This window comes from Heptranchias perlo, chromosome 30, assembly GCF_035084215.1.
Source record: "Heptranchias perlo isolate sHepPer1 chromosome 30, sHepPer1.hap1, whole genome shotgun sequence".
Classification (NCBI taxonomy): Eukaryota; Metazoa; Chordata; class Chondrichthyes; order Hexanchiformes; family Hexanchidae; genus Heptranchias; species Heptranchias perlo.
In genome coordinates this window covers 10950839-10975570 of record NC_090354.1, presented here as the reverse complement: position 1 = coordinate 10975570, position 24732 = coordinate 10950839, and the positions used below count along the sequence as shown (strand labels likewise).

Here is a 24732-nt window from a genome sequence, read left to right as displayed (position 1 = left end):
TTCACTAAGATTTGAATCGAGAGCCTCTGGCTGAGAGTATATATATATTTTTTTGTCCTCCTCTTTAGTTCCCAGACACTCCAGAGGCAACTGCAGAAAGTCCATGAGTGCCATAGGTTGACTTCCCAACTTTTACCCTGCCCTGGTGGGGAAACAGCTCCCTCCAATGGCCTAGCTGAGAAAAGGAATTCATTATAACCAGAGTCACAGACCTGAATCCACCTTCTGCCGTTCGGTGGCATGTTAATACACCAGTCCATGTGCCATTGGATCTATTCATTTCCATTTGAATTTTATTCTTGACTGAACACGCTGGTCTAAAAAGAAACATTGATTTTGCCAAAGAAAATGATTATCTCATTGTTGAGCCTCAATTAGCATTGACATTTTGTAAGTATCATCTCTGTAGATATCATGACCCACAGAAAAGCACAGTGAAGATCTGATGCTCAAAGGGTTCCTATTTGTGCATCTGTTGGTGTAGATGAAACTGCTTGTGCAGTCTTTTGTGTGCAGAAGCATCACTGCGAAACAAATTTACTTTTACAGAAGCATGAAGTGAGAGTTTTAAATGCTACACCAATAAACTGTTAAGAGCTCATAATCCTAATTACTGTCAGATAAAGTGTAGAACTCCATCCCCAAATAATAAAATGCTTCTGTTGTAAATGTTCAAATCTAATTACTTGTATTAAAGTAGTTAAATACCCATCCCTTTTGTGCATCCCCTCCACTCCACTGTTAATAGTAAGGTTTTCAGCCATCTTAGCCCTATCTCTGGAACTCCCTCACTGTTTTTTAAAAAAAAGAGAAGTAATCTCCTCAGCCTTTTGAACTATGCTTTGGGTTATCTCATCTTTCACTACTACCTGGTTTCTGTTTCACCTCCTGTGGGATGTTTTCTACATTAAAGTTGTTGTACCTCTCCTCCAATGGGTTCCTTTTGATTACAACCAATTGAAGTCCACATTAACAATAAGTTGATTAACTTTTTTCAGAGATTGAAACTTCTTTTGAGAGCATAAAATCTGTGGGATATAATGTTTACGATAGTTCCCAGCTGGAAGTCAGTTGTTGAGACTATCCAAATTGAATTCTCTTAGAACCATTATGGCAAGCTGTATCAAAGGGTTAAGTGCAGAATTCAGCTTGAACTCCTGTGTTAACTGATAGTTGAAGGCCCTGTTTTAAATATATTTGTATAGGGCCTTGAAAGCCTTGTGATCAACACCAGAAAATATCTGGTTTTCTCGTGTAAGCAGAGTGAAATAGCTTAGACTGGATTCAAATTCAAGTACAAGGGCTGAAAGGACATTGTGCTGACCCACTACACAAATTAATCTTCCATCAAAAGAATTTGTAAAAGATAGGAAACAATTCTTGTTACTTTTATTTCATTACTAAATAATAACAGAATATGAAGAGTCCTGATAGGCTGTACCAATGCAAAGAGCTTATAGGGCTGATGGTGAACATGGGATCCCTTTTGTAGAACCATTTGGGTGGAGGACAGGATAAAAAGCAGGGCCCAAAGTAAATTCAGTTGGAGAACTAAAAGATCCCAATGAGCTTGTCTCATTGCTTAATGGATAAATGCATAGCTTGGTGCAGTATTAATAGCGTAAAAATTAACCCAGTATAAAAGGAATAATTAGATAATGCACAGTGTAGTAACATTCCTTATGAGAGTTCCCTCCTGTAATATTTGATATAAGGGTGGCAATCAAACTACCACAAGGACTAGAAATATGAAACCCAAAGAAAGAGAAAAAGACACTAGGGGGTTGATTTTAAACCCCCAAGAACTGGTAGGCTGGGAGCAGATGGGAGTTGAAACATTTTTTTTGGGGTCGCGCCCGCATCCCGGCTTTATTTCCAGGTTTAACGTCTGTGCGGAAAAGTACAGGCTTCCCACTGGGAATGCAAAGTCTGAAAATGTTGTGGTCGCTACCCAAAAAACAACTATTTTCAACTCCCACCCGTTCTCTGGGTTTAAAATCACCCCAAAGGAGTCCAAGTATACTTGGAAGTTCTAAACTTCAGATTGACATACAAGAGCCCAAAAATATAGGGAATGAAAAAAAATCAGCTGATCCCAGCTGCCACATTAATTAGTCTGCTATGCAAGTTCTAAGCTGAGCATTTTTTTTCCATACCTGTGTTTCTCTTCTGTATCAGAAATTTGACACAGCCCACCTGAGTGTTTGTTTGTTTGTTTCAGCTGGGTCATTTTCTACACTAGGTGGCGATCTATTCCATGAATTAACCATTCTGAAGGAGTTACTGAAGAACATTTCACGTTGAAAGTGGAATTGGTTTTGAATGGCTGCGATCCATCTTCTGTGTGGTAAAACTCACATGAATCATGGGTGGGTGTTGGCATAAACCATTCCTAAAGGGGTGGTTTCATTCACTCCACAGTTCAAACTACCATGGAGTTCACCCATTAAAACTGCTGTAGATTCAGTTACCCACAGTTGGCAAATCTGGTCACACCAATGCTTTATAGTGTGCAAGTATCATTTTCTTAAACAATTCACTGGTTTGATTTTATAACCTTGTACAGTGTGTTGATATTTTCAGTATTGCTAGTTATCACACCCAGATTGTTTCCCAATCTACTTTAAATAATTTTACTGTATAGTAACTTTGGTTATAAAAACTGCAAATGTACATTACTTTGAATTTCTCCATAGTAAATATTACTAATAAATCTACTGTCGCACTGCAGTGCATGGAGTTATGGAAGCAGTGGTCGGATAGCAAGTGGGCTTCAGGGAAAGCCACATTTACAGACAGCTGAGGAGTGGGAAGGGGACAGTAAATGGCCATGCAGTCTTGGCACTGAGTGGGAAGAGCAGGAAGTCAACAGGGAAAGAGAGTAGGTAGTCAGATGAGATGCTGGTCAGATGAGACTATCAACTTGAAAGTTGTATTTAGTCATTTCAATCAATTTATTTATTTTATAAATAGTGACAATGTAAACATTTAAATAATCTACCTGTTTAATAGCATGCGGGGCAAAGGCAGAACACTACATCTTTGGTGGAATGTGATTAGTTATTTCTAATCATTAACAGTAGTATCATAAGGTGATTGGCAAAAGAACCAAAGGTAACATGAGGAAAAACTTTTTTACACTGCGAGTGGTTAGAATCTGGAATGCACTGCCCAAGGAGGTGGTGGAGGCAGTTCAATCATGGCCTTCAAAAGGGAACTGGATAAGTACTTGAAAGGAAAAAATTTGCAGGGCTATGGCGAATGGGCGGGGGAGTGGGACTAGCTGGATTGCTCTTGCATGGAGCCGGCGCGGACTCGATGGGCCGAATGGCCTCCTTCCGTGCTGTAACCTTTCTATGATTCTATAAGCAGTGGAGATACTGAACTAGTCAGAAAGCTCCTGCTTGATGCTTTGGCCCATACACCTGCTTGTTACGAAGTCTCTCTCTCATTTTTCACTTTTACCATACAACTTTTACAATTTGCAGACTCTGATCTGATTGCCATATTCACATCAAATTCATGCGAAGATTCTGAACAGTATGCATTTAAGGACTCAACCCTGGGATATTCTCGGTCGTGTTTCTCTAATTAGAACTGCTACTGCTGATCACTATCTATTTCCTGTTAACTAGCAAATTCAACATTGAATTTATAGCATCCGCCTTTTGTCCCACTTTAGCCACAAGACAGTAGTAAGGGACCTTAAGTGTTTCCTGCCTGTCAAAATGTACATCAACTACATTATCATCACTAATTATGATGCACTTTCAAAAGATTGGAATAAACTTGTTTGATCTGTTTTTCATAAATTGATGTTGACTTAGAATTATTTCTGTTCTTGTTTAGGTTTGCTTAAATTAAAGCAATTCCAAGCAAAGATATTATTATTTAATCATTTGACTTATTTTTAAGTATAAACTCGTTACAATTGAACTTTGCTGTAATGTTGCACCATATAGCAAATCCCAATATCAACTGGACAATCAATAGAACAAAGTTGCAAACAACTGAAAACATCATTGTGCTCTGAACTATTATGACACTCTAGTGACAGAATGTGCCCAGGAGACCGAGCCGAATTCTTTTGATTAACTCTCAGTGAAGGATCTGTAGATAATCAAGCTGCTTTCTGTGCTGTTATTTTAAGTGCAATATAATGAGAAAAGACTCTTTGCAAATGAATGAAGTGCAGTAGTAATTATAGCTCCAGTTATATGGAGTCTGACTTTTGCTTTTATCTATATATCTATCTAGATATATCTGTATCCGATATATAAATATCGGAAGTGTAGTGAACAGTGAGGAGGATAGAGATAGACTTCAAGAGGACATAGACGCGCTAGTGGAATGGGTGGAGACGTGGCAGATGAAATTTAACAGAGAAGTGCAAAGTGATACATTTTGATAGGAACAACGAGGAGAGGCAATATAAACTAAAGGGTACAATTCTAAAGTGGATGCAGGAACAGAGAGACCTGAGGGTATATGTCCACAAATTGCTGGAGGTGGCAGGGCAGGTTGAGAAAGCGGTTTGAAAAGCATACGGGATCCTGGGCTTTATAAATAGTGGCCTAGAGTACAAAAGCAAGGCAGTCATGATGAACCTTTTATAAAACACTGGTTCGGCCACAACTGGAGCATTGTGTCCAATTCTAGGCACCGCACTTTAGGGAGGATGTGAAGGCCTTAGAGAAGGTGCAGAAAAGATTTACTAGAATGGTTCCAGGGATGAGAGGCTTCAGTTACGTGGATAGACTGGGGAAGCTGGGGTCGTTCTCCTTAGAGCAGAGATGATAGGGAGGAGATTTGATAGAGGTGCTCAAAATCATGAGGAGCTGTTCCCATTGGCAGAAGGGTCAAGAACCAGAGGACACAGATTTAAGGTGATTGACTGACAAAAGAACCAAAGGCGACACGAGGAAAAACTTTTTTATGCAGCGAGTGGTTTGCACTGCCTGACAGGATGGTGGAGGCGGATTCAATCGTGGCTTTCAAAAGGGAATTGGGTAAGTACTTGAAGGAAAAAAATTTGTAGGGCTACAGGGAAAGGGCCGGGGAGTGAGACTAGCTGGATTGCTCTTGCAGAGAGCCGATGTGGGCTCGACAGGCCAAATGGCGGCCTCCTGTGTTGTAACCATTCTATGATTCGAAGTCTTGTTTCTAAATGTGTCCACTGTTCTTCAGACAGTCAAAAGCATTATATATAAAAGATAAAAAGGCCAGTCATTTCCTGATGGTTTCTCTGACCTTGATAACCTGACTGCTCTGCAAGTGCAAGAAATGGGAATTTACAGACAGCTGCCAACCTACAGACACTGGAATGTCCTAATAGTTCAGAGCACAATGATGTTTTCAGCTGTTTGCAACTTTGTTCTATTGATTGTCCAGTTAACACTGGGATTTGCTATATGGTGCAACATTTCAGCAAAGTTCAATTGTAACTAGTTTATACCTGGGGGGGGAAAAAAAGTTGAATGATTAATAATAACATCTTTGCTTGGAATCTTTTAATTTAAGTAAACCTAAACAAAAACAGAAATAATTCTAAGTCAACATCAGTTTGTAAAAGACAGACCAATTGACTTCAGGACTTATTGGTTTAGGTCACTTACCCACAGGGAGTAACTAAGCAATGGGATGTGAAGGTTAAGAATAGCTCCAACTTAGCTAACTAGGAAAATGGATAGGTATCTCATTATGATCTGTATAAATGTTAGTCTTCTGGTACTTATTTTGTGAATGTCATTGCTCATGATGAGTGAGATATTTTCAGTATTGCAAGGGAAGGGGACTTGCACATCACCAGTGAAGGCATTTGGAAAGAGGTTTGAGAGACCTCCCCAGAAATAGTGAAATAGGTGTTTTTCTGGTTCCTTGAAAATGAATATATAGCTTTTTCTTTACCAACTGCAGATAGATATAAACAAATAAGTTTGTTCCTCACATGCTATACTTGCATAAGTAAATAAATCTCTATGAAATATAGGTGAACAGCTTTTTCCGATCCATCGGTTTAGGGTGTGTCTTTTACAGCAAAAGCCAAGACATAACATTTGCATCTTTCTTTCTTTATCAAATAGCACTGACGAGTACCAAATAGCAACAGTACTTATTGTATTTCAGCAGAGCCTTTTAATAAATTCTATTCAGAAGCTCCCTTTTAAATATGGATAATCCATTCAGTTTATACAACTTGTGTTTAGACAGTGACTGACATACAGGCTCAAGCTTCTCAGTTAGGTACAGGTCTTTGACTGAAAACACTGTCACAAAAAATTCTAACACAAAAAATGCTAATGTAATAGGTAGGTTTAATACATTTTTTTGTAAATTTTGTATTTACTTTGCCTTGTATTATGAATCTTATCTTCAGTAATAAGTGCTCAGCTTGGTGGGGGACCCAAGATGGCAGTTGAAGAGATTTTCAAAAAATATTTTGCCTTTTTTCTTGATAGCCATTGCTTACTGTCCATTTTTGGTTCTAACTTTTTGAATGTCATGACTGGTGGTTTTCATTCCTGCTCACTACTTGCTGAATGGTGCATTCCTTACCTGTTTGGCTCCAATGAGGCGCCAGTGTGACGTGCATATTTGCACATAGACAGCTAGCACGCCTGAAATGTGACAGGTAAAATGTGCTTGATGTACCATTTTATATACATTTATAGTATTATATCTTTTTTAGATTTTGTGTAAATTTCATTCTTGTTTTGCCAACTGCAATTCTATAATATAACGTTGTTTGCATTTTCATTTCAGATCATATGTTCTCTTGTGTTTTGCATCACAAAGTGAGAAATTTTCTCTGATTGTTATTTTGTAGAAAAATCACAAACCTGTTGGATTTCACTAGAAATAGTCTCTAAGAAATCTCTCGCTGTGATTGACGTGAACACAATGAGCAGACTGGTGCTTGCATTTTTCTCAAATTGATCAAATTTGCAGACACCGACTAGGAGGGGCAGTTGAATCTGAGGAGGGAGCTCAGAAAATACAAAGTGAGTTGAGCAACATATGTAAGTGGGTGGAACAATAGCAGATGAAACTTAATGGGGAAGAATATGCTCCCGAAATTACGGAGGATCTCAAGTGCGCTCTCCGTTTTTAATGGGGAATTGAAGGAGCAAGTTTCCGCCTGCGCACTTGCACCCTGAAACGCGGAAATAATGAACTTGCTCCTATTGGTTCGCCAGCGACTTGACAGCTGCGAATTAAAGGGCCATTGCATGCTGCAATCATTGAAATCACTGAAAAATTGCAAACTTGCTCATCCGCCCGGCTGGAAAAGAACTAATTACACCACCAAACAGGTACACTTAAAAATACCAGGTCTAATCTAAGTTTTAAAAGCGTGGTTAGTCTTAATGACTGTTAAACAACTAAAAATTAAATTTTAAAAATGTGGAGTCTCACATTAATCCTTATTTTAATAATTTTTGGGTCACTTAAAAAAATAAGTCATTGTAAATAAAACATATTTAATTTTTTTTTCTAAGAAGCCTAAGAAAGAATTGAATTAAATTAGAGACAAAAGGGAAAAAAAATTAAATGTTTTATTTAAAATGACTTCCAGAATACTAACTTTTTAAATGAATGAAGTCTGCTTTCCTGCTTGTGGGCATGACTTGTCTTCCTGACAGATTTTGAGGAAGTGTCTTTTATTCTCACAGACTGTTCCATGTGCATCGACTTACGCTGCTCAGAGGCTGAGTTGTTAGCGCACAGTTTTTTTAAAAGTTCAAAATCAAGCAAGTTGACACCACAGAACCTGCAGTAAGTACATTCGTTAATTTAATTCGCAGGAGCTGTGGCGAGTGTTAACACTCCGCTCTGTGCAAGTTCTGGCCCATTATAGACAAAAGTGTAAAATACTGCACCTTGGAAGAAAAAAAGAGCATACACGTATTCAATGAATGATGTTGAAATAGCTAAGGATGACAATGAAAGAGATCTAGGGGTCTTAATAAATTTGATGCCTAACATATTCAACCACTGCAAAACAGCAGTTAACAAAGCAAATTGAATGCTGAAGCAAATACCAAAGCAGTAGATTATAGGTCAGACAAAGTCATGCCGAAATAGTATTGTGCTTTGATCAGATCACAATTTGAGTGTTGCATCCTGTTTTGGTCACCAAGGTACAAAGGAGACATTCAGTTGCTGGAGAAAGTTCAGAAAAGAACCTTGAGGCTGATCCCTCAAGCCAGAGACCTGAGGTATGAAGAAAGATTGTTGAATCTTGGGCTTTTTGGCCTTAAAAGGAGGTAATGAGAGATGATCTTATAGAGGTATCTAATAAACAGTGTGAAAAAGATAAATCTGGAATATCACTTCAAAATAAATTCTGAGAATAGGCTAAGGGGACATGGGCTCAAAAAACGTAGAGGACTAATGTTAGGAAATTCTTCATACAAAGACTGAGCAATGCATTGAATGGACTTGCAGGTAGAGTAGTGGAGGTGAAAATCCTAGAGTTATTTAAGAAACAATTGCAATAATCTTGTGATTTTTTTCCCCCAGTATTTGCAAATTATGGTTGAATACACTGGTTTGATTACTTGTTCCATGAACATTTTGGTAATACTCCCCCTATTTAGTTACTTGCTCCTTTTTCCTGCCAAATGGGTTTGCTTGTCGTACAAACTTGGCTGGCATAAAAGGTGGGTTGCCTAATCTGAAGTCTCTGCCATGTTACTTTGAACTTGAATTGTAGCAGGTGCCCAAGTGAAGCCTAGACATGGCACTTTCTTTAATAGATGTCCTTCACTCATTTCCATCCCATGGCATCACAGATTGGGAACTCAGCTCAATGGTGAAACGTGGATACAGACCCATGTCCCAGTACTGCACCACTCCTCATTTGCTCTATGGTCATTTTACCTAATTCACCAAATTGATTCTCAGTTGTCGCGAGTCCTCTGTCAGCCCTGTCTCATCTACATTCATTGTACAGTGGACTTCATTAGAAGCTCTTCTGCAATGCTTTCTCCCAGAAGAGCAGATGATTGATCTGAATAAATTGAGTCTATTCTTGATTGATGACTATACAAAGTGCTTGAAGAGTCAGCCAACAAGCAATTCATTCAAACAATTAAAGACAGCAATCAGTGGAGTACAGCCTTAATTTATGTGTTTCATAATTACTTGATAGTACTTCTTCCCTCTCCAGACTAAAGCCATAGTCACAGCCATTTAACTCAAGGACAAATCAGTAGTAACAACAACAACTATGTTTCTATAGCACTCTATACATTGAAGAATGCCTGATTACTTTAAAAAGAAAAAGAAGACTAATAACATTGTCAAAGAGATGCTTTTGAAGATGAGGAGAAAGTTAACCAGTTGAAGAGGTTTGTGGAGAAAATTCTAGAGGGCAGGGCTGCAGTAACTGAAAGGGTGATCTTCAATGGTGCAGCAAAGAGAATGGGGAATGAGCGTTAGTAAAAGTCAGATAACTGAAGGGTGCAAAGTAAGATGTATTGTTGAAGTTCACTTCATGGCAGGATTCAAAAATAACAAGAACCTTATGCAATTCACTACGGCACAGGGAGCACTGGAGCTTATATGGGACATTGTGCAGAAGGCGATTTGGGCAAAGTATTTCTGGATTATGTGAAGTCAGTGCAGGCAGAGAAGCTGAAGAGGACAGCATTTGAAAAATCAATCCTTGAGGTGATTTAAGGCATGTCTTAGGTTTTCATTGGAGGGGGTGAGGTAGGGACATTTTTTAAGGAGGTAGAAGAAGGTGCACCAGATATGTCTCAAAAATCTGAGCACAGAATTGAAAGAACTCTGTGCAGTACTGGATTTAGCTTGAGTGGGCAGCCTGGGAGGTTGATGAAGTTAGAGCTAGAGGCATATATGAATAAAAGCACAGTGATATATCAGTTTGAAAATGTGTAGCTCTCGGTGCATTCATTTTGTATAACTAATGAGGACCATTACTCATTTTTAACAATTTTAATGTAAATCAGCATTTTGTGTTCACATTGCTAAGCAATTTTGCTATCTCAAACTGATAAGGAAAAATTTCCAAGTGACCATCTGTGTTTTAGCTTTGGCATCAAATCCTGTAAAACTCCATTATTTCTGAAACTGAAACCCAATCTCTATAAAACAGACTGGTATGTTAACTCTTGTGTGCTTGGTCCCTGCTAGTATAACTCCCATTCCCTCTTTATCCCCCTCCCCTGTCACTATGAAGCAGGGACACCTAGTGACCTCTACACTCAAAGGATCTGACTTCAACACGATTATAGATTCTTCCACGAGACACTGCCTAATCCATCAGCAGCAGCAGGAAATCAGACACAGATCTGCCACTGTTAAGGATTTTTTTTTTTGAAAAAGCACATTAAAAGGGGGAAAATGTTGTAACAATGAATTTGACATAAGTACTGCTAAATGCAACCAAGGGATGACTGCCCACACTAAAATCAAGGATCACCAACAAGTTGGAGTTTCATTATTTCTAGTAAATCAAATGAAGAATTAGTAATGTTGTTTAAAAGTACATTTGTTGCTCTAGCTAATCATATAGAGCAGTTACTTACCTAACAACAGTGGGATAAAGAACATGGTACAAGGCATGTACCCAGGGCATTTTGTTCCTTACTCCATTGTGTGGGCATTTTAATAGGGCATTATTTGCCTTCTAATTGCATAGGAAGCTTTGGGGCATAGTTTGTGTACATTGAGCAATAACATTTTTTCATGTGGAGATGGCAATGAAACGCTGGACTTAACTTATGCTGCTAGAAAAGATTAACATGACCCATAACTATTTAATGCAGTCATTAGTCCATTAATTTTAAACCGATTGAGGGCTGTGTTAAAGTAGTGCAGGAAATGTTTTTTTATGTAAACTAGTTAACTAGTGCACGACCAGGAGAAGTTAACCCCACCCCATCACAAAATGACTTGGTGTGGCCTGTATCGTGATGAAATAATGCATGGCTCTTTCCCAAAATGGTGAAAATCTCCCTATAGAAAGAAACAAACCCACGGTTAGCTGGAATTCAATAAATTAGCACAAACTGCCCATTTTGCATCACTTGGGAATTCAATTGCAACGACAGCTTCAATGCCATCTGAGGTTTTCGATTAATTGAACAGATGCAACATTCCCCCTTTTTAATGGCGATAATTAGCTTTGCCACATTCCAAGGAAGACCAGTAACTATGTTGTTCATGTACAATCTTTAAAAAATGCCCACGCTCTACCATGAGCGAAAAACATTTAAGATTACGGGATGTACTGAAAACTTGGATGCCGGTTTAAAAGTGGCTGTATGGATATCTGCACTTGCTTTAATAAAGGTTGAGAAATACCGATTGGACCGCTTTTAAATTGGAAGGTGACGGTCTACTGTGATTGTAAAGTACTATTTCCACTTATTTCTCGCATGGCATTTTAACCCCTAATTTTGCAGTCTATTTCGATTCATTTTCTTTCGCTATGCCCAACCGATAGACAATGTCCAACATCATAGAAAGTTCACTTGCTTGCAATTCATTTGAGGAGACAGACACCAACCGGTTGTGATGTTGGTTCTAATGCTGCAGATATCTGAAGCTTGTCCCCATTCCCTCAGTTTACTGTTAACAAATATTCTGCCCCCATTCTCCTTGTACATATTGCTTCTGAAAATAAAACGAAACCTTCGCACAAAACTTTGGATACAGTGGGGCAATCGACAATTTTTTTTTTAAGTCATCTCTTCTCAAGAAACTTAAGTTAACTTTAATTTAGAAAACCCTTCTGTCTTTTTAAAAAAAAAACACCTTGATTTCCCTCGCCCGCCCCGTGAGGTCTGGAAGTGCTGGGTTAAGGAGGAGGAGATTGTAGTGGTGTAGCGCACTCCCAATAGAAGTCCTGTTCGTGCAGATGTTGCGATCTATGATTCGAGGCTGGTAGAGAGTGGACCGAATGAAGAGTTTCAATGGAAATGTAAGAGTGAAAGATGGAGATGAGAAGAGCTCTGAATTATTGGGCCGAGGGGCAGCAAATGACTAATTATAATGATGGATATCGAAGAGAAACATGTGATGTGGTAGATCAGTCACAACAAATGTGTTGGTATCTCCGAACAAAGCTGACTTTAACGCTGTGACTGAGGCGACTCTGTGCTACCTTACGGTGTGGATCCACACAAAGTTCAGGGCTATTGATTGAGACAAACTTCACTCACCTACAATGGCACAGTTTTAAAGTGAGAAACTCTTAATCAACGACGGGAAAAATGCCTGTTATGAAAGGCTTGTTAGCGCCTCAGAATACCTTTTTGGACACCATAGCAACGCGGTTTGATGGAACACGTAAGTCTGAAAGAGACGGCAGAACACTGTGGAGAAGGAGAACTGGATTTCTGGTTTTCCATGGGGTTTTGGGTATTATTTTAAGTTTACAAAGACTGACGGGCAAGGGGAATTTCCTTGTAGTCCTTCCAATTAGCAGAAGGCTAAAGACGCGAACACCCCTAATTTCCAATGTATTTTTTAAAATTTTGCTTGAAACTATGACTCTTCATGCAGTGGAATGGTACATTGGGATCCTGTGTACCTGACCCAGTCACATTGTGTAAAGTCTACAGTATCAGGTGAAATCTCGGCTAGGTATAAATCTAAAATAATACACTGACCTCAGAAACTGGAAAAAAAAGAGCTGTTTGTTGCTTGGTTGGTTGTGGTCTCCCGGGAGACAGTAGATGGTAAACAGCCCAGAGCTCCGGGCTCCTGAGATATGCAAGGTTGCGTTTTTAAAGTTACGTTTAGAAGGAACCCTTTAACGTTTCAGCCACAAAACTATGGGATTAACCCAACATAATCGTTTAAAAAATACAACAGAAAATTTAATGGGAAACATTGGATAAAATCTGTTAAATCCCCCTCCGCCCAGAGCCTATCCTTGCTGAGCTGAGAGATGTAGGGGTTACAAATCCATTAAAGGTCGAGTGGAGGCTAACGTATTTACAGGTCATTGTGTTTGTTCCGCGGGTTTTAAGGTTAAATGAGTTTGTCCAAGGAGGTTGAGCACAATGCGGAAATGTGCGCTGTTTCAGTACCATGGACAACGCAGCCTATTTATAGTAAATACGGTAGCCCGGACTCATTCAAGCGAATCGGAGGAGCTTAATTAACCGTAATATGCCAAAATGTTTCAGTTTTACCCCTGTAAGACTTACCTTCAGAAGCCCCTAAATCGTTCGAGTTGTTTTTTGCATAATAAACTTTCAAACCTCGGCTACACACCGAACACTAACAGTACGAAAATATGCAGTTAAAGCCACTGAAAGTAACAATTACACTTTTTTAGGAAGCACTAAAAAATTAATGTTTTTATAAAATGGCAGAAAAAGGCTACTTAAAATTGTCAAATGGATCCAGTAAACTTTGCGCATGCTTTTTGTATCCAACATAAAACTTTCTTTTGAGCTTCAACACCAAGACTTCTTGTGCTTGAGAATAAAGATCCTTGTATCAGGACAAATATTGAGGTTCTAATGTTGGTGAAAAATTTCAACTGTATTTAACATAAATTCAGGCTCACGTTTCTAGCTGAAGGATAAGAATCCTTTTGCTCTTCATGTAGGTTGACTCCAGTTTTCATTTTCTTCACCTGAGAAAAGCATATTCTCTATGCTGCCCTCCAGAACCCAGTTGGAATCAGGGAATTTGCTTAATGCAGAATCATAGACATCCTAGAAATTATGGCGCAGAAGTGTCTCATCTTCTGCAGATATCTAATTTAATTTGATTTTGCTGCTTTTTCCCTGTAGCCTTTATAATAGGAATCAGACCTATTGCATATTACTATTCCATCACTTATTATTTTCTTCCCAATTTTCTCTCCTGCTCTTCCTTCCTGAGGGCAGTGACGACCTTTAGAGTATGGTTCCATGCATATTGGTTACCCTCTGGTACTTCAACCAAGTGCTCAATACTCATAAGTGAGCCTTAATAAATGAGTATTGTCAGGCTATTACAGAAAACTTAAACTGGACATTGCCTTGACTTCACTGGCGACCCAATTTGTAACTTCCAAACATGATGCATACAAAACAACACGTGGGTGGCAGTATGTTGTAAACCAAGAATCCATGAGGGGTTCAGATGACATCTGGGCAGTGTGGTGACATTCATTGGAGCTCAACAATAATAACACTACAGAATGGTTAGACATGGGTTCATGCCCGTAATTTGTTCTCTGCAAAAACTAGAAGAGAAAAATAGAGGGCTACATGCATGGGGGTGGGGAGGGGGGCTACATAATTACAAAAACATACTGAACCACAACAGCAAAGCTTGAGTGCTTTATTAATGAATTGAACCCTGAGATGCATTAGTTGCTTCAAACAGTCTTTTGTTTATTTTCTTCATAACATCTATGCAGATTTTGAAATTTTTACTTCCATTTTGTATCAATGTCAGGCTCCAGCAGTTGAATTATATAGTTGAACTGAAGTGATAATCTAACACATCATTTGCACTGCAATGTTGTTTTACCAAACGAGCTACACTGCAGCGATTTTGAGTTGTATTGCATAGCTTGTTGTAAGGGAATAGTTATGCATACACTGTATATCTTAGAGAAACAGATTGTACTGCAGTTACCTGTATATACGTATTTAGAGTCTCTCTTAACCCACAATCTTGCCTTTATCAGTGTTTATTGTGTTGTTTAGAAATTTAACTTGAATAATTAGAACAGGCAGCGCTTGGAAAATTAATTATAATTTTACCAAATTGTCTTTTAAATTGTACTCACTGAAAAGGTATACTATTGTCATTTGCAGAATAAATTTTGATTTATGTATCCATGGCTCCAAGAGAGCAGGTTGCCAACCATGTGAAGCAGTTTACCCAAGGAATAATAGGAGATCTCGTTAACACCTAACCTGAAAATTAACCCTAATTAAAATGTCACTGTTCTCTAGCCCTATCACAGTAAGGGTACTTGTTTTTACTTTTTACATGATAACGATTCCATAGAAACCTCCAGCTAATCCAAGCATTGGATTACAAAAGTACCAACTAAATTTTCATTAACCCCAGTATAAGCAGTTCTTGAGCCAGACATGCAATAATGCTTGAAGTGCATTAACCCACACAGTCCTGATCTCACTAGTAACATTTTCATTAGATCTGTAACAGTTCCCTGTTTTATGGGGGTGAGATGGGGTTTCTGTAGGCTGGACCCATCCTATATATCGCAGCTTTGTGTGCCTATACATTTTAGAATTTGAGGGGATGAAAACTAGATGAAGGAAGCTAATGAAAGGATATGGGGCCATTAAGAAAACAATCATATTCATTATAAACCAGAGAGGCTTTGAAATATGGGAGCCCAGTTTGAACCAGTTCTCTTTTTCAGTTTCAGCATTTTCACAAATTTACCAAAAGAGGATATTAAGCAAAGTACCATGAATCTTTGCACAAAATATAGCTCTATCTTTAATGCACAACTCCCACTTTTGACCATGAATTTTTAGAAGAGTAGCATCCATGTATAATGTATCCCCTTCCCCACTTTGGCTTTCAAACTGTTAACATGAATTATTTCACTGCAAGTGCTACAGTGCAGTGGAAAATGTAAGATTGTTCAGTACACCAAAGTACAATAGAGTTACTGGATTCAAGTTCCAGGTGTATGTAGTTAAGATGCAAACTTGGCAAGGTTCCAAGAAAACCCAGCGCGTATCCTGCAAAAAATACATGGCCAAATGCAGTCAGACTGCAGCTTTTCCTGAGTTCAAGGAAAACTTGCTGGCATTGGTCAGTGAAAGAATTGAAAAGGCAAATAGGGAAAAATATTTCCACTGGTTAATGAGTTGACAACTAGAAGACATAAATTTAAGATCAGCATCAAAAGAACAAACGGAGAGGTTAGGATAATTTTTTTATGCAGAGGATTGTTAGGACATGGAATGCCTTACCAGAAACAATGGTGGAAGCAGAATCCATAATAACTCTTAAAAGGGAAGTGGATAAATATTTGAAAAAGGCATTTATAAAAAAAGTTTGGGGAAAGGGTAGTGAAATGGAACTAAGTGAATTACTCTTGGAGCCGGCCTAGATGGAATGGATCAGAGGACTTCCTTTTGTGCTGTTACATTCTCTGGTTTAAGAAGGAATTGGGGTCAACATGACCAAATTCAGATAGGTCTCTGGCTAAAAGGAAGGGTATATTATTTAAGGCATCCAGGGTCTGGAAAGGAAATTTCTGCAGTAGGGTGACCTATTTGGTAGTGCTCCATTATCCTGCAGATACTTTCTGCTGACTTTGAAGAGAACTTAATCATTTCAAAGTGGAGCAGTGCAAAAACACAATAATCCTGCATTGGAAGGTATTATTTATGTTGTGCCTATGTAACAGTTATATAGTTACCCCTGCCAACACATCGTTTTCCCTATTTGCCAACAGAGAAGGGAATGATATCCACATTTCATTACACATAGCACAAGTGCCACCCAGTGATTTGAGTGTTTCTGAGGAAGCATCCAACAATATGGTTAGTCAGGCATTCACATTTCTTAGTGATGCCATCAGGTATGTCTCCACTTCCTTTTGGAAGGAAAGCCTCAGCCTGCACTAATTGTCTGCCAAAATGGGGAATGTTCATCTCTGTCTGCTGATGCAGGTGTGCAGGTACTGATGGGTGAGCAGAGAGAATCTCTTGTGCTGCCTGACCTACGTAGCATCCATCTGTAGGTTCTCCTCCTCTTCCACACATATCAATAGGAAGATTCCCATTGGGAAACCCTTTAGTGCCAGTAATGATTTATGAGGAAACAAATAAGTGGTGATAATTTGCATAAGGACTCCTGAGTACCTTAGCGTCAACAGCAAGAGAAAAAAAGTTAAAAATGCATACCATTATTTTGCTGTGTCTTTTCCATGATCTCCCAGGATATGTACTACTGCCTAGCAACCCTAGATGCCTATTTCAAATGGATGTTCTTTACACCTGGTGTTCTGCACATCAGAAAGGCAGGAAGTTGTGTGAAGGCCTGACATGCCCACAAATGTATATATATATAAGTGAAGCTTCTGCTTGAAAACATGGCCATTTCTGATGGGGAAGGACATGCACATATTTTCCAATACTGGCAATACTTACCCAACTCTGGCATTATTTATCAGAAAATGCAGGCTAGTGTGTTGCTAGACTCTCTTTCCATGAAAACACAAATCAGATCAAAACATAGCAATTTATCTCCGTTCTTGGTCGTTACTGGTACCAGTATAGCTATTCCAGTTATTTGCAAGTCTGGTTTGATTTTATTGTCCATCTAGAACTGATGTACAGAATATCATTTTACTGTGTTCACTGAAGTTGCAATCTTCACCATTAGACTGTTTTAGTAATCTCCATGTCTTATGTTTTAAAAGAAAAAAGTTTCACATTTTTTGAGTAATATTAGTTAATATTAAATTTGAAGTTATCTGATTTTCATTTTGTACTAGGTCCCACATGCCTTTATCCTCACCAGCCTCCATTGACTCTCTATCCCGTAGCACATTGATTTAAAAATCCTTGTTTTTGTTTTCCAATCCCTCTGCGGCCTTGCTCCACCCTACCTCTGCAATCTTCTCCAGCCCTTGGTCCAGCATCTAACCTCAGCTCTTCTGATTCTGATCTTCTTTGTTTCTCTCTTTCCCTGCCCTCTGCTTCATTCCACTATCAGTAGCACAGACATTCAGCCACCATTCTGGGACTTTCACCCTAAACCCCTTTTATTTTGCCACCTCTTTCCTTACTTTCAAAAACCTACCTCTTCAACCACACCTGTACAATCTCTCCCACTTCCTGCTCAATACCCTCCAATCTCCTGCAAATCACCTTTTGGCTGTTTAATTAAAAGCCTCTATTTAAGTGTAGATGTGTGATATTGCATAGTCTTCCACTCTGAGGCCATGTTAACTCACAACAAGGTGTAAATTAAATACATCAAACTTCATAAAGCTGTAAAGATCTTTCAGTAATTTGACAACAAAGAAATCCAGGCAAGGGTAAGGTAATGACATCCCATGTGACTGGTCTCTTTATTGTTGTCCCAGTGGGAGAGGTGCACAGCAGCTTTGCCTCAATCCAGGAGTGTCATTTGACACTTTTTCCACGATAACAAATGCCCAGCTTAAATAAACTGGAGAAATGCTTGGCGAATGTGCAGTGAAATGAAAAAAACTTGCAGTAAAACAAGAAAATAAATGTGATGTATTTAATCAGTTGCTTACTAAGTCAGGTACAGCTAGCTATAATTCAAATCAGAAACTGACTGCACCTTCCAATTGTTTGGGCTCACCTGTATCTACAGCATTGGCTTCTAACTGTAAACTGTATGGCAACAAGCCTTTTACTTTCTGTGCCTGATACTCATTTAGTGCAGGAAATATAATTTATTTTTGCCTTTAATAATATAATTGGATTAATTGTGATTTGATCAATAAATCTTTCAGTATAATATAAGCACTGAGCTTTGGCATAAATATCTTGGAAAATCTTCCTCCCTCGAGGTTAGTCGACACATGCCAAAGAAGAAACACTGTGTCCATTTTTCATCTACGTACCAAACTCTGGTAAATACTGTAAAATCCAGTGCTTAAAGCGTAGGTTTTATAAACTACAATCCTTGTAGGGTGCTATCAATCTTCTGGCAGAAAAGTCCCTAGTGTCACTTTGACATCGATGTGATTAAATTACCATCTTGTGCAGTTGGCCAAAAAATGACTCCAATATTGACATCCCTCGTGTCTGGTGACTTATTTTAGCCTGAACCATAGAGAAGTGCTACAGGTGCACCAATGGGCAGGAGAGAGATGAAAGTGGAACCTGCAAATCCTGTAAATGAACCTGAACACAATGAACTAGATGGGCTCCATAGCCTTTTTGTCATTCTTGATGTAGATTGACTAACTACAGTCATTCTGTCATCATTTTACAGGCACATTACAGTAAGATGAGCTGCCAATCAAATGATCCACAGACCAACTATAGTTTATGCAGAACATTCAATGCGACATAATTTCCATTTCTTTTAACTTTTCTTTTTTTATTGAGAAAGAAAGGTGAAGGCTAAAAGCTAGAGTGCAGGACATACCAATGTTGAAAAGAGTAAAAGGGATGATGTGAATCAGGAAGTAGTGATTAGGTGACACCAAGCTTGAGATTTGTACGCCAGTAGATGCTAGGAGGCAGCGAAGGTAAGGAGTTCCCCAGTTTGAGAGCTGCGGGAAAGAATTGATTTGAATAGGAGACTGCACATGAGTCTTGAATTCATAAAGGCTCAATGTAGGGAAGAAGCAGCACCTGTAGGATGGTGTTATAAATTTAGAAGGCACAATCCTGTCTTTGATACTGCAAAAGTAAATGGGGCAACTGGCTTTAATATGTAGTTGGAGAGATCGTGTCGCTAAGAAAGTAAGTTAAAAATGGAGCTGAATTTGGAGAAGTCATGGACTGTTAATTATCAATTCCATCTATTAGATCATGGGAACTAGAAAACCTGATTTTATGCACCGCGATTGGAAAATACTTCAACCAGAAGTAAAGTGAGAAGATAAAAAAAGCATTAGACTTTGCATAATAAGACTAGATCTAACCACAAAGTAATTATTTATCATAAAAGAGCCAAGATGTTCAAAATAGCAGCAATAAAAGTCAACAAGTGAATAATTGGTAGTAGTAATCACCACATGATTCATAAAATAAAGTGTTTTTCTGTTCTTAGAAGGAGTACCAGAAACCAAATCATGGATTTTAAGGATTGATTGTGGAATGAGAAAATGGATAAATTTGGACACATGATCTGACTGAAAGCAGTAGCCGGATAGGAAGTGTGGCTCAATGAGTTAATACACCATCTGTTGTAGCACTGAGCCCCACAAATAAGGAGGTGCCAGCGTGGTGATAGTGGATTATAATTAGTCTCAGTAATCCAGGAAAAGAAGGGGGAAAAAAATAGACAGCTTCTGATTGAGTGATCACGTGTGGATGTTGTGTGAAAATTACTGTGATTTCTCCACCCCCACCTCTCCCCACCCATGGTTTAACAGGCTGCTGACACTCATTTTCTGGGATTATGCATAAAGAATGATCATGCAAGCAAGATGAGAGCTTCCAGCACCCATGGAACTGCATCTTGGCATGAATTGCTACCTTTGGGTCAGAAGGAGAGAAAAGGGAAGGTAAAATTCGGAGGAGGGCATGGCTCGTAAAGAAATTATCAACAGTAAATGTAACTTTAAGAGATCTGAATCAATTTAAGTGGAAAACTGCCACTGGAGATTATTAATCTCTAGGAACTGGTATCGAACAGCAGGACAAAAAAGAAATAAGTATGGAATTACTTGGCCAAATAATATGTGCATTAGGGAAAGAGAGAATAATAATTATGGAGGGATTTTAATTATCTTGAGCTAAAGTGCAATGAAGAAAGATCCAAAAGGAGAGAAAAATTCATGGAATTAATGCAGGATTGCTTCTCGTTGAGCTTGTTGAAAGGAAGGGCGGGGAACTGGGCATACACGGTATAACGTTAAGTAATGAGTCTGAGATAATGGAAAATTTTATAAGTGAAGAAAAGATTTGATTAGCAGTGATTATAATATAATTAGATTTAATTTTGTCATGTACTACCAGCCCACCAGTACCTCAACCAAGTGGGCATTCTTCAGTGAGTGTTGGCAGACTGGCAGGACATTGCAGCTGAGCCCAATCCCGTCCTCACCCATGTGAAGTTTTTCTCATAGGAGCAATTGGATGGCAATGAGAACTGACTCCTTTATCCCTCTTGTTTTTTTCCCCTCCCCAACCCAGTGACACTGAAGCCAATTGTACCTCCTCCACTTCTGCTGTGACCGAGAACGGGTCATTCAGCACAGACTAAGGATAGAGTCTGGAGCTTTCCTTGTCTGTCTGAATCAGCATCAGACTGAACAGGATATTTATCCAGCTTTTCCACACCTATCCTCATGAGCATAAGAAAAGCATTCCCTCGTGTAATTGGGCTTGATACTTTTAAAGGTGTTGATATACAATTGTCGGTTAAAATTTAGCAATTGATGTACAAAGCGCATCTAGAGTTGCCTTGAGTAGCAAATTCAATTCATTTTGGTGTTTAACAGAATATTGCTATTAATTGGGAAAGGGCCACTATGTTTGAAAAACATTTTTGTTTAATTGTGTGCCAATGTCACATGCTAGTGACGTGATATGATTCATATGTTTATTTACAGACAAATGGGGGGCACAGTTTGGCCAAACATATTTTCATTATGTTGGTGTCCCTTCAACATACAAAACACTGATAAATTTGACACTTGTATTTAACCAGTTAAATGGTATTTTTCCACTGGCCATTGACCAGGCAACGTTTGTTGGGTGTGACTTGGAGCTGGAGCAGACAATAATTAATGACTGTTTGCCTCATACACCTGGGTTCTCCTCCAGGGCTTTGTGCATTTGTTCTAATACACATGAGAATGAGTCCAATTTGTGTGTGTTTTGTTCTTTTTTCAAAACAAAACCTGGCTTGATGATTATTCCCTTTTCTCTTTTCCTCTCTCCACCCACATTGTGATTCAATATTTGGAAACTAATACTATTGGTTAATGCATAGTTCTTGTCCGAGGCTTTCCAATTGGGGTTCATCTCCGACAGGTTGGGACTTCTGACCAACATCCCGCCTGACTCTGGCCGATCTTTGGCCCCAGGGTCATTAGCATGCTAGAGGTGAGCTCCCGTCCTTCGCCAATGTATCGCACTGAACTGGGGATGAAAACTTGCTACTGCAGGCTTTGGAGATGAAGAGAACTTCCACATACCATGAAAAATTGTTGCTCCTGCTTCTGGGCTCTGTGAACAGCCATGCTCCAAGAGTGGTTGCACAGGCCTCTCGGTGAAGAAATCTCTGAGGCCCCCTCTCAACACTGGATGTCGGGGCCTAACAGGTACTGCTGAGACCCTGTTTCCCTTGTTTCAATCTGATTTGCATGTGTCAGCCCCCATTTGGGTGGGTGCGTTATGTACTGCAGAAATGAGGGGGAAAGAATGCTCTTTTCTGGCCCCATCCAACCCAGATCTGCCAGAAAACTAGTGGCAAGAGGCCAGAAAGCCTTTGCCTCTCATCACAAAGTTAGAGGTTGTGAGGGCACTCACAATGAAGGGATCAATTTCCCTTCACTGCCTGATGGATAATCAAAAGTCTTTGAAATCTGGTCTTACACAGATGAAGTAGCAGTATCCGAGGCATGGGAATGAAAGTTAATTATAATAAAAGTAACAAAAGAAAAATTATCTGGTATATTCACCAAGAAAAGGAGATGAAATACAAATAACAAAAAGAGTTTTATGTTCTAAGCCGGCCTGCACAGGCTTGACTCTGCAAGTAGTTGTCAAGGACAGAGTGGCTCTTAGCTTTTGTGTCTTAGGATCATTCCAGACTGCCAGTGGGGACATCAGCCACATAAGTCAATCAGCTGCCCATACATGTCTAATGCAAATGGCCCACCTCATAGATATCTACTAGCTGCATGGGAGGGTATTACTGCTTTAAAGAGTGGCTGAATTCCTGTAGGAGCAGTCGATTATAGATTATGCTCATATGATCCACAATGACACTATCAACATGTAACAGAAAGGATTCCACTCTATGAATGTTCAGGTCATTTGCAGCCGTCAGCCCTGGATAATACAAGTCAGTGCCTGCTTCCCAAGCAGTTGTCGTGACTCCTTTAGTTTAAGGCAGTTCGGTATCCGACCAACCTTTGACCCACAAAGGCAGGTGCCAATATGTGTCCTGAGTTATTCTCTGGAGCCATGGCTCATGACGCCTCAGCAGCATCCAAAGGCACCAACTGAAAATGGGTATATAATGAAGTTATGCATCCACCAGAGTAATCATACAGCATACCATTGGCATGTTGAAGCAGAGAAATGAGCTGCTGAACTCCTTTTCAGGCCTTCTTTCAAAGCAATGAGTCTGCCTACATCATGCTAATGAGGCTGATCCCAGAAATATATATGGGGTCAGAGGATTAAAGGTTGGGCAGGCTCCTCTGATCAGAAGAGCAAACCCTACGGTTTCTGCTCTAATAGGTTGCCATGGCACCAAATGTAGCAGTTTCTGAATTCAGATTCCAGAACAGATCGATTCAGCAGTTCGAAGAATTTCTCAAAATTCATCACAGTTCTTAGAAATATTGGGAAATTTTGGTAAAATGGTATGAATTTCAGTATAACATTTGCATTTCCATAGCACTTTCAAGGTAGAAAAATGCCCCAAAGCGCTTCACAAAGGGATAATCAAAAGCTTTTGGAACACACTCGTGTCCACGTACAGCACTTGATTAGCTTCTGTCATGGGGGAGGGGGAGTCAGCAATATAATGGGCCGGATTTTCCTGTGAATGGCGAACGAACGGCGCCTACCGTTTGGTAGACTTGCACTTGCTCATGGGCTTTCGCACGGCGAGTTCCTCTCATCAGGCGCTCAATCCAACGTGGCGTCCTCTTCAGGGTGTCTGGGACCTGTGTGAATGGGGCAAGCAACTGTCAGACAAAGACTGAACCAGAAAGTGTAAGTAAGAATAGTGAATTCAGTGTCAAATCAGATACAGAAAGTGAAAGAAAAAGAGGGTAAGAAATATTAAATAAAGAGACAGAAAGAAAAAGTTTAAAAAATTTTTTTTTTCAATGTCCAACAATTAAAATCTGAAGGAATGATACTCAACACTTGTAAAAGTTAATTTTCAGTGCCAGAGAGGTTGTTAAAGGCTTTACCACGCCGTTAACAAGGTGCTTAGACTTAAAATGACTTGACGTACCTTTTTTTGGTGAGATTAGTTCGTATCCATCAGGTCAGTGCAGGAACTTCACACCGTTCCATTCATTTGAATGGCGGGCTAGCCGGTGAGATGCCGTTCACGCGTAGCTTACGGAGGAGAGTCGGATCTGGTACAGCAATTTCCAGATTTCCATGTTTAACTACGCCTGTGCGGTTGCTGGAAGATGCTCTACCATTTGCACAGAAATAAAGATGAGCCCTGTTAGCCTTGTCGGTTGTTAACAGGAAAATCCGGCCCATAGTATTTTCCTGATCATACGATTGAACTCCGACACACATTTAATTTGCTCATAGATATTGTGCTTGGAACAGGATTTCATTTTTTGTATGTGTTCCATGCCATGCAACAGTCCCTCAAGAAGAGAGTGGGCAAGTGTATTGTTCTCCTCCGCTCCAATATGTATGTGCCTACCCTAACACGACAGCTTCCTAAAATGACTTGAATGCAGGACTAGAAAGGGAACCAGCCATGTGGGGAATTGTGGGCTTGTCTACCAATCTATAGTGCCATGCATTAATGCCAGCACCAGACTGCCAGCTGGATCAGAAATTCCATAAACAATGGATCTAAATAGACAACATGCCAATCTTTAAACCACAACCATTAATCATTGATTCAGAAATTCAATCCAAAGAAAAATGACAGAAAACACTTCACAGTGAAATCTTTATTGTCTGCACTTTCCGTTATTCGTAAGAACATTGTGTAAACCAGCTGACACGGAATTGAGAGTTTCTAATTTTTCACAGACTCTGGTGTCTTGATCTGACAGGATAAGTAGTTGTTACCTGGGTGTCCAGTGCCTCGTAGCATTTACCATCCGTGCAGCTCCTGTGTTTAGCTGCAGGTCTGTGAAACCAGCAGGAGTCAGGCTGCCAGCAA

General features: G+C 39.4%; 1 protein-coding gene across 1 annotated transcript in view; it reads left to right on the top strand.

The window, feature by feature from the left end:
- The first annotated feature begins 12245 nt into the window (after positions 1-12245).
- The window catches only part of kcnh4b (potassium voltage-gated channel, subfamily H (eag-related), member 4b), a 115369-nt gene continuing 102882 nt past the window's right edge, over positions 12246-24732 (top strand). Inside the window, exon 1 of the mRNA XM_067969223.1 lies at positions 12246-12321. Within this exon, the coding sequence (XP_067825324.1) occupies positions 12246-12321 (76 nt within the window). The remainder of the gene's footprint in view (positions 12322-24732) is intronic.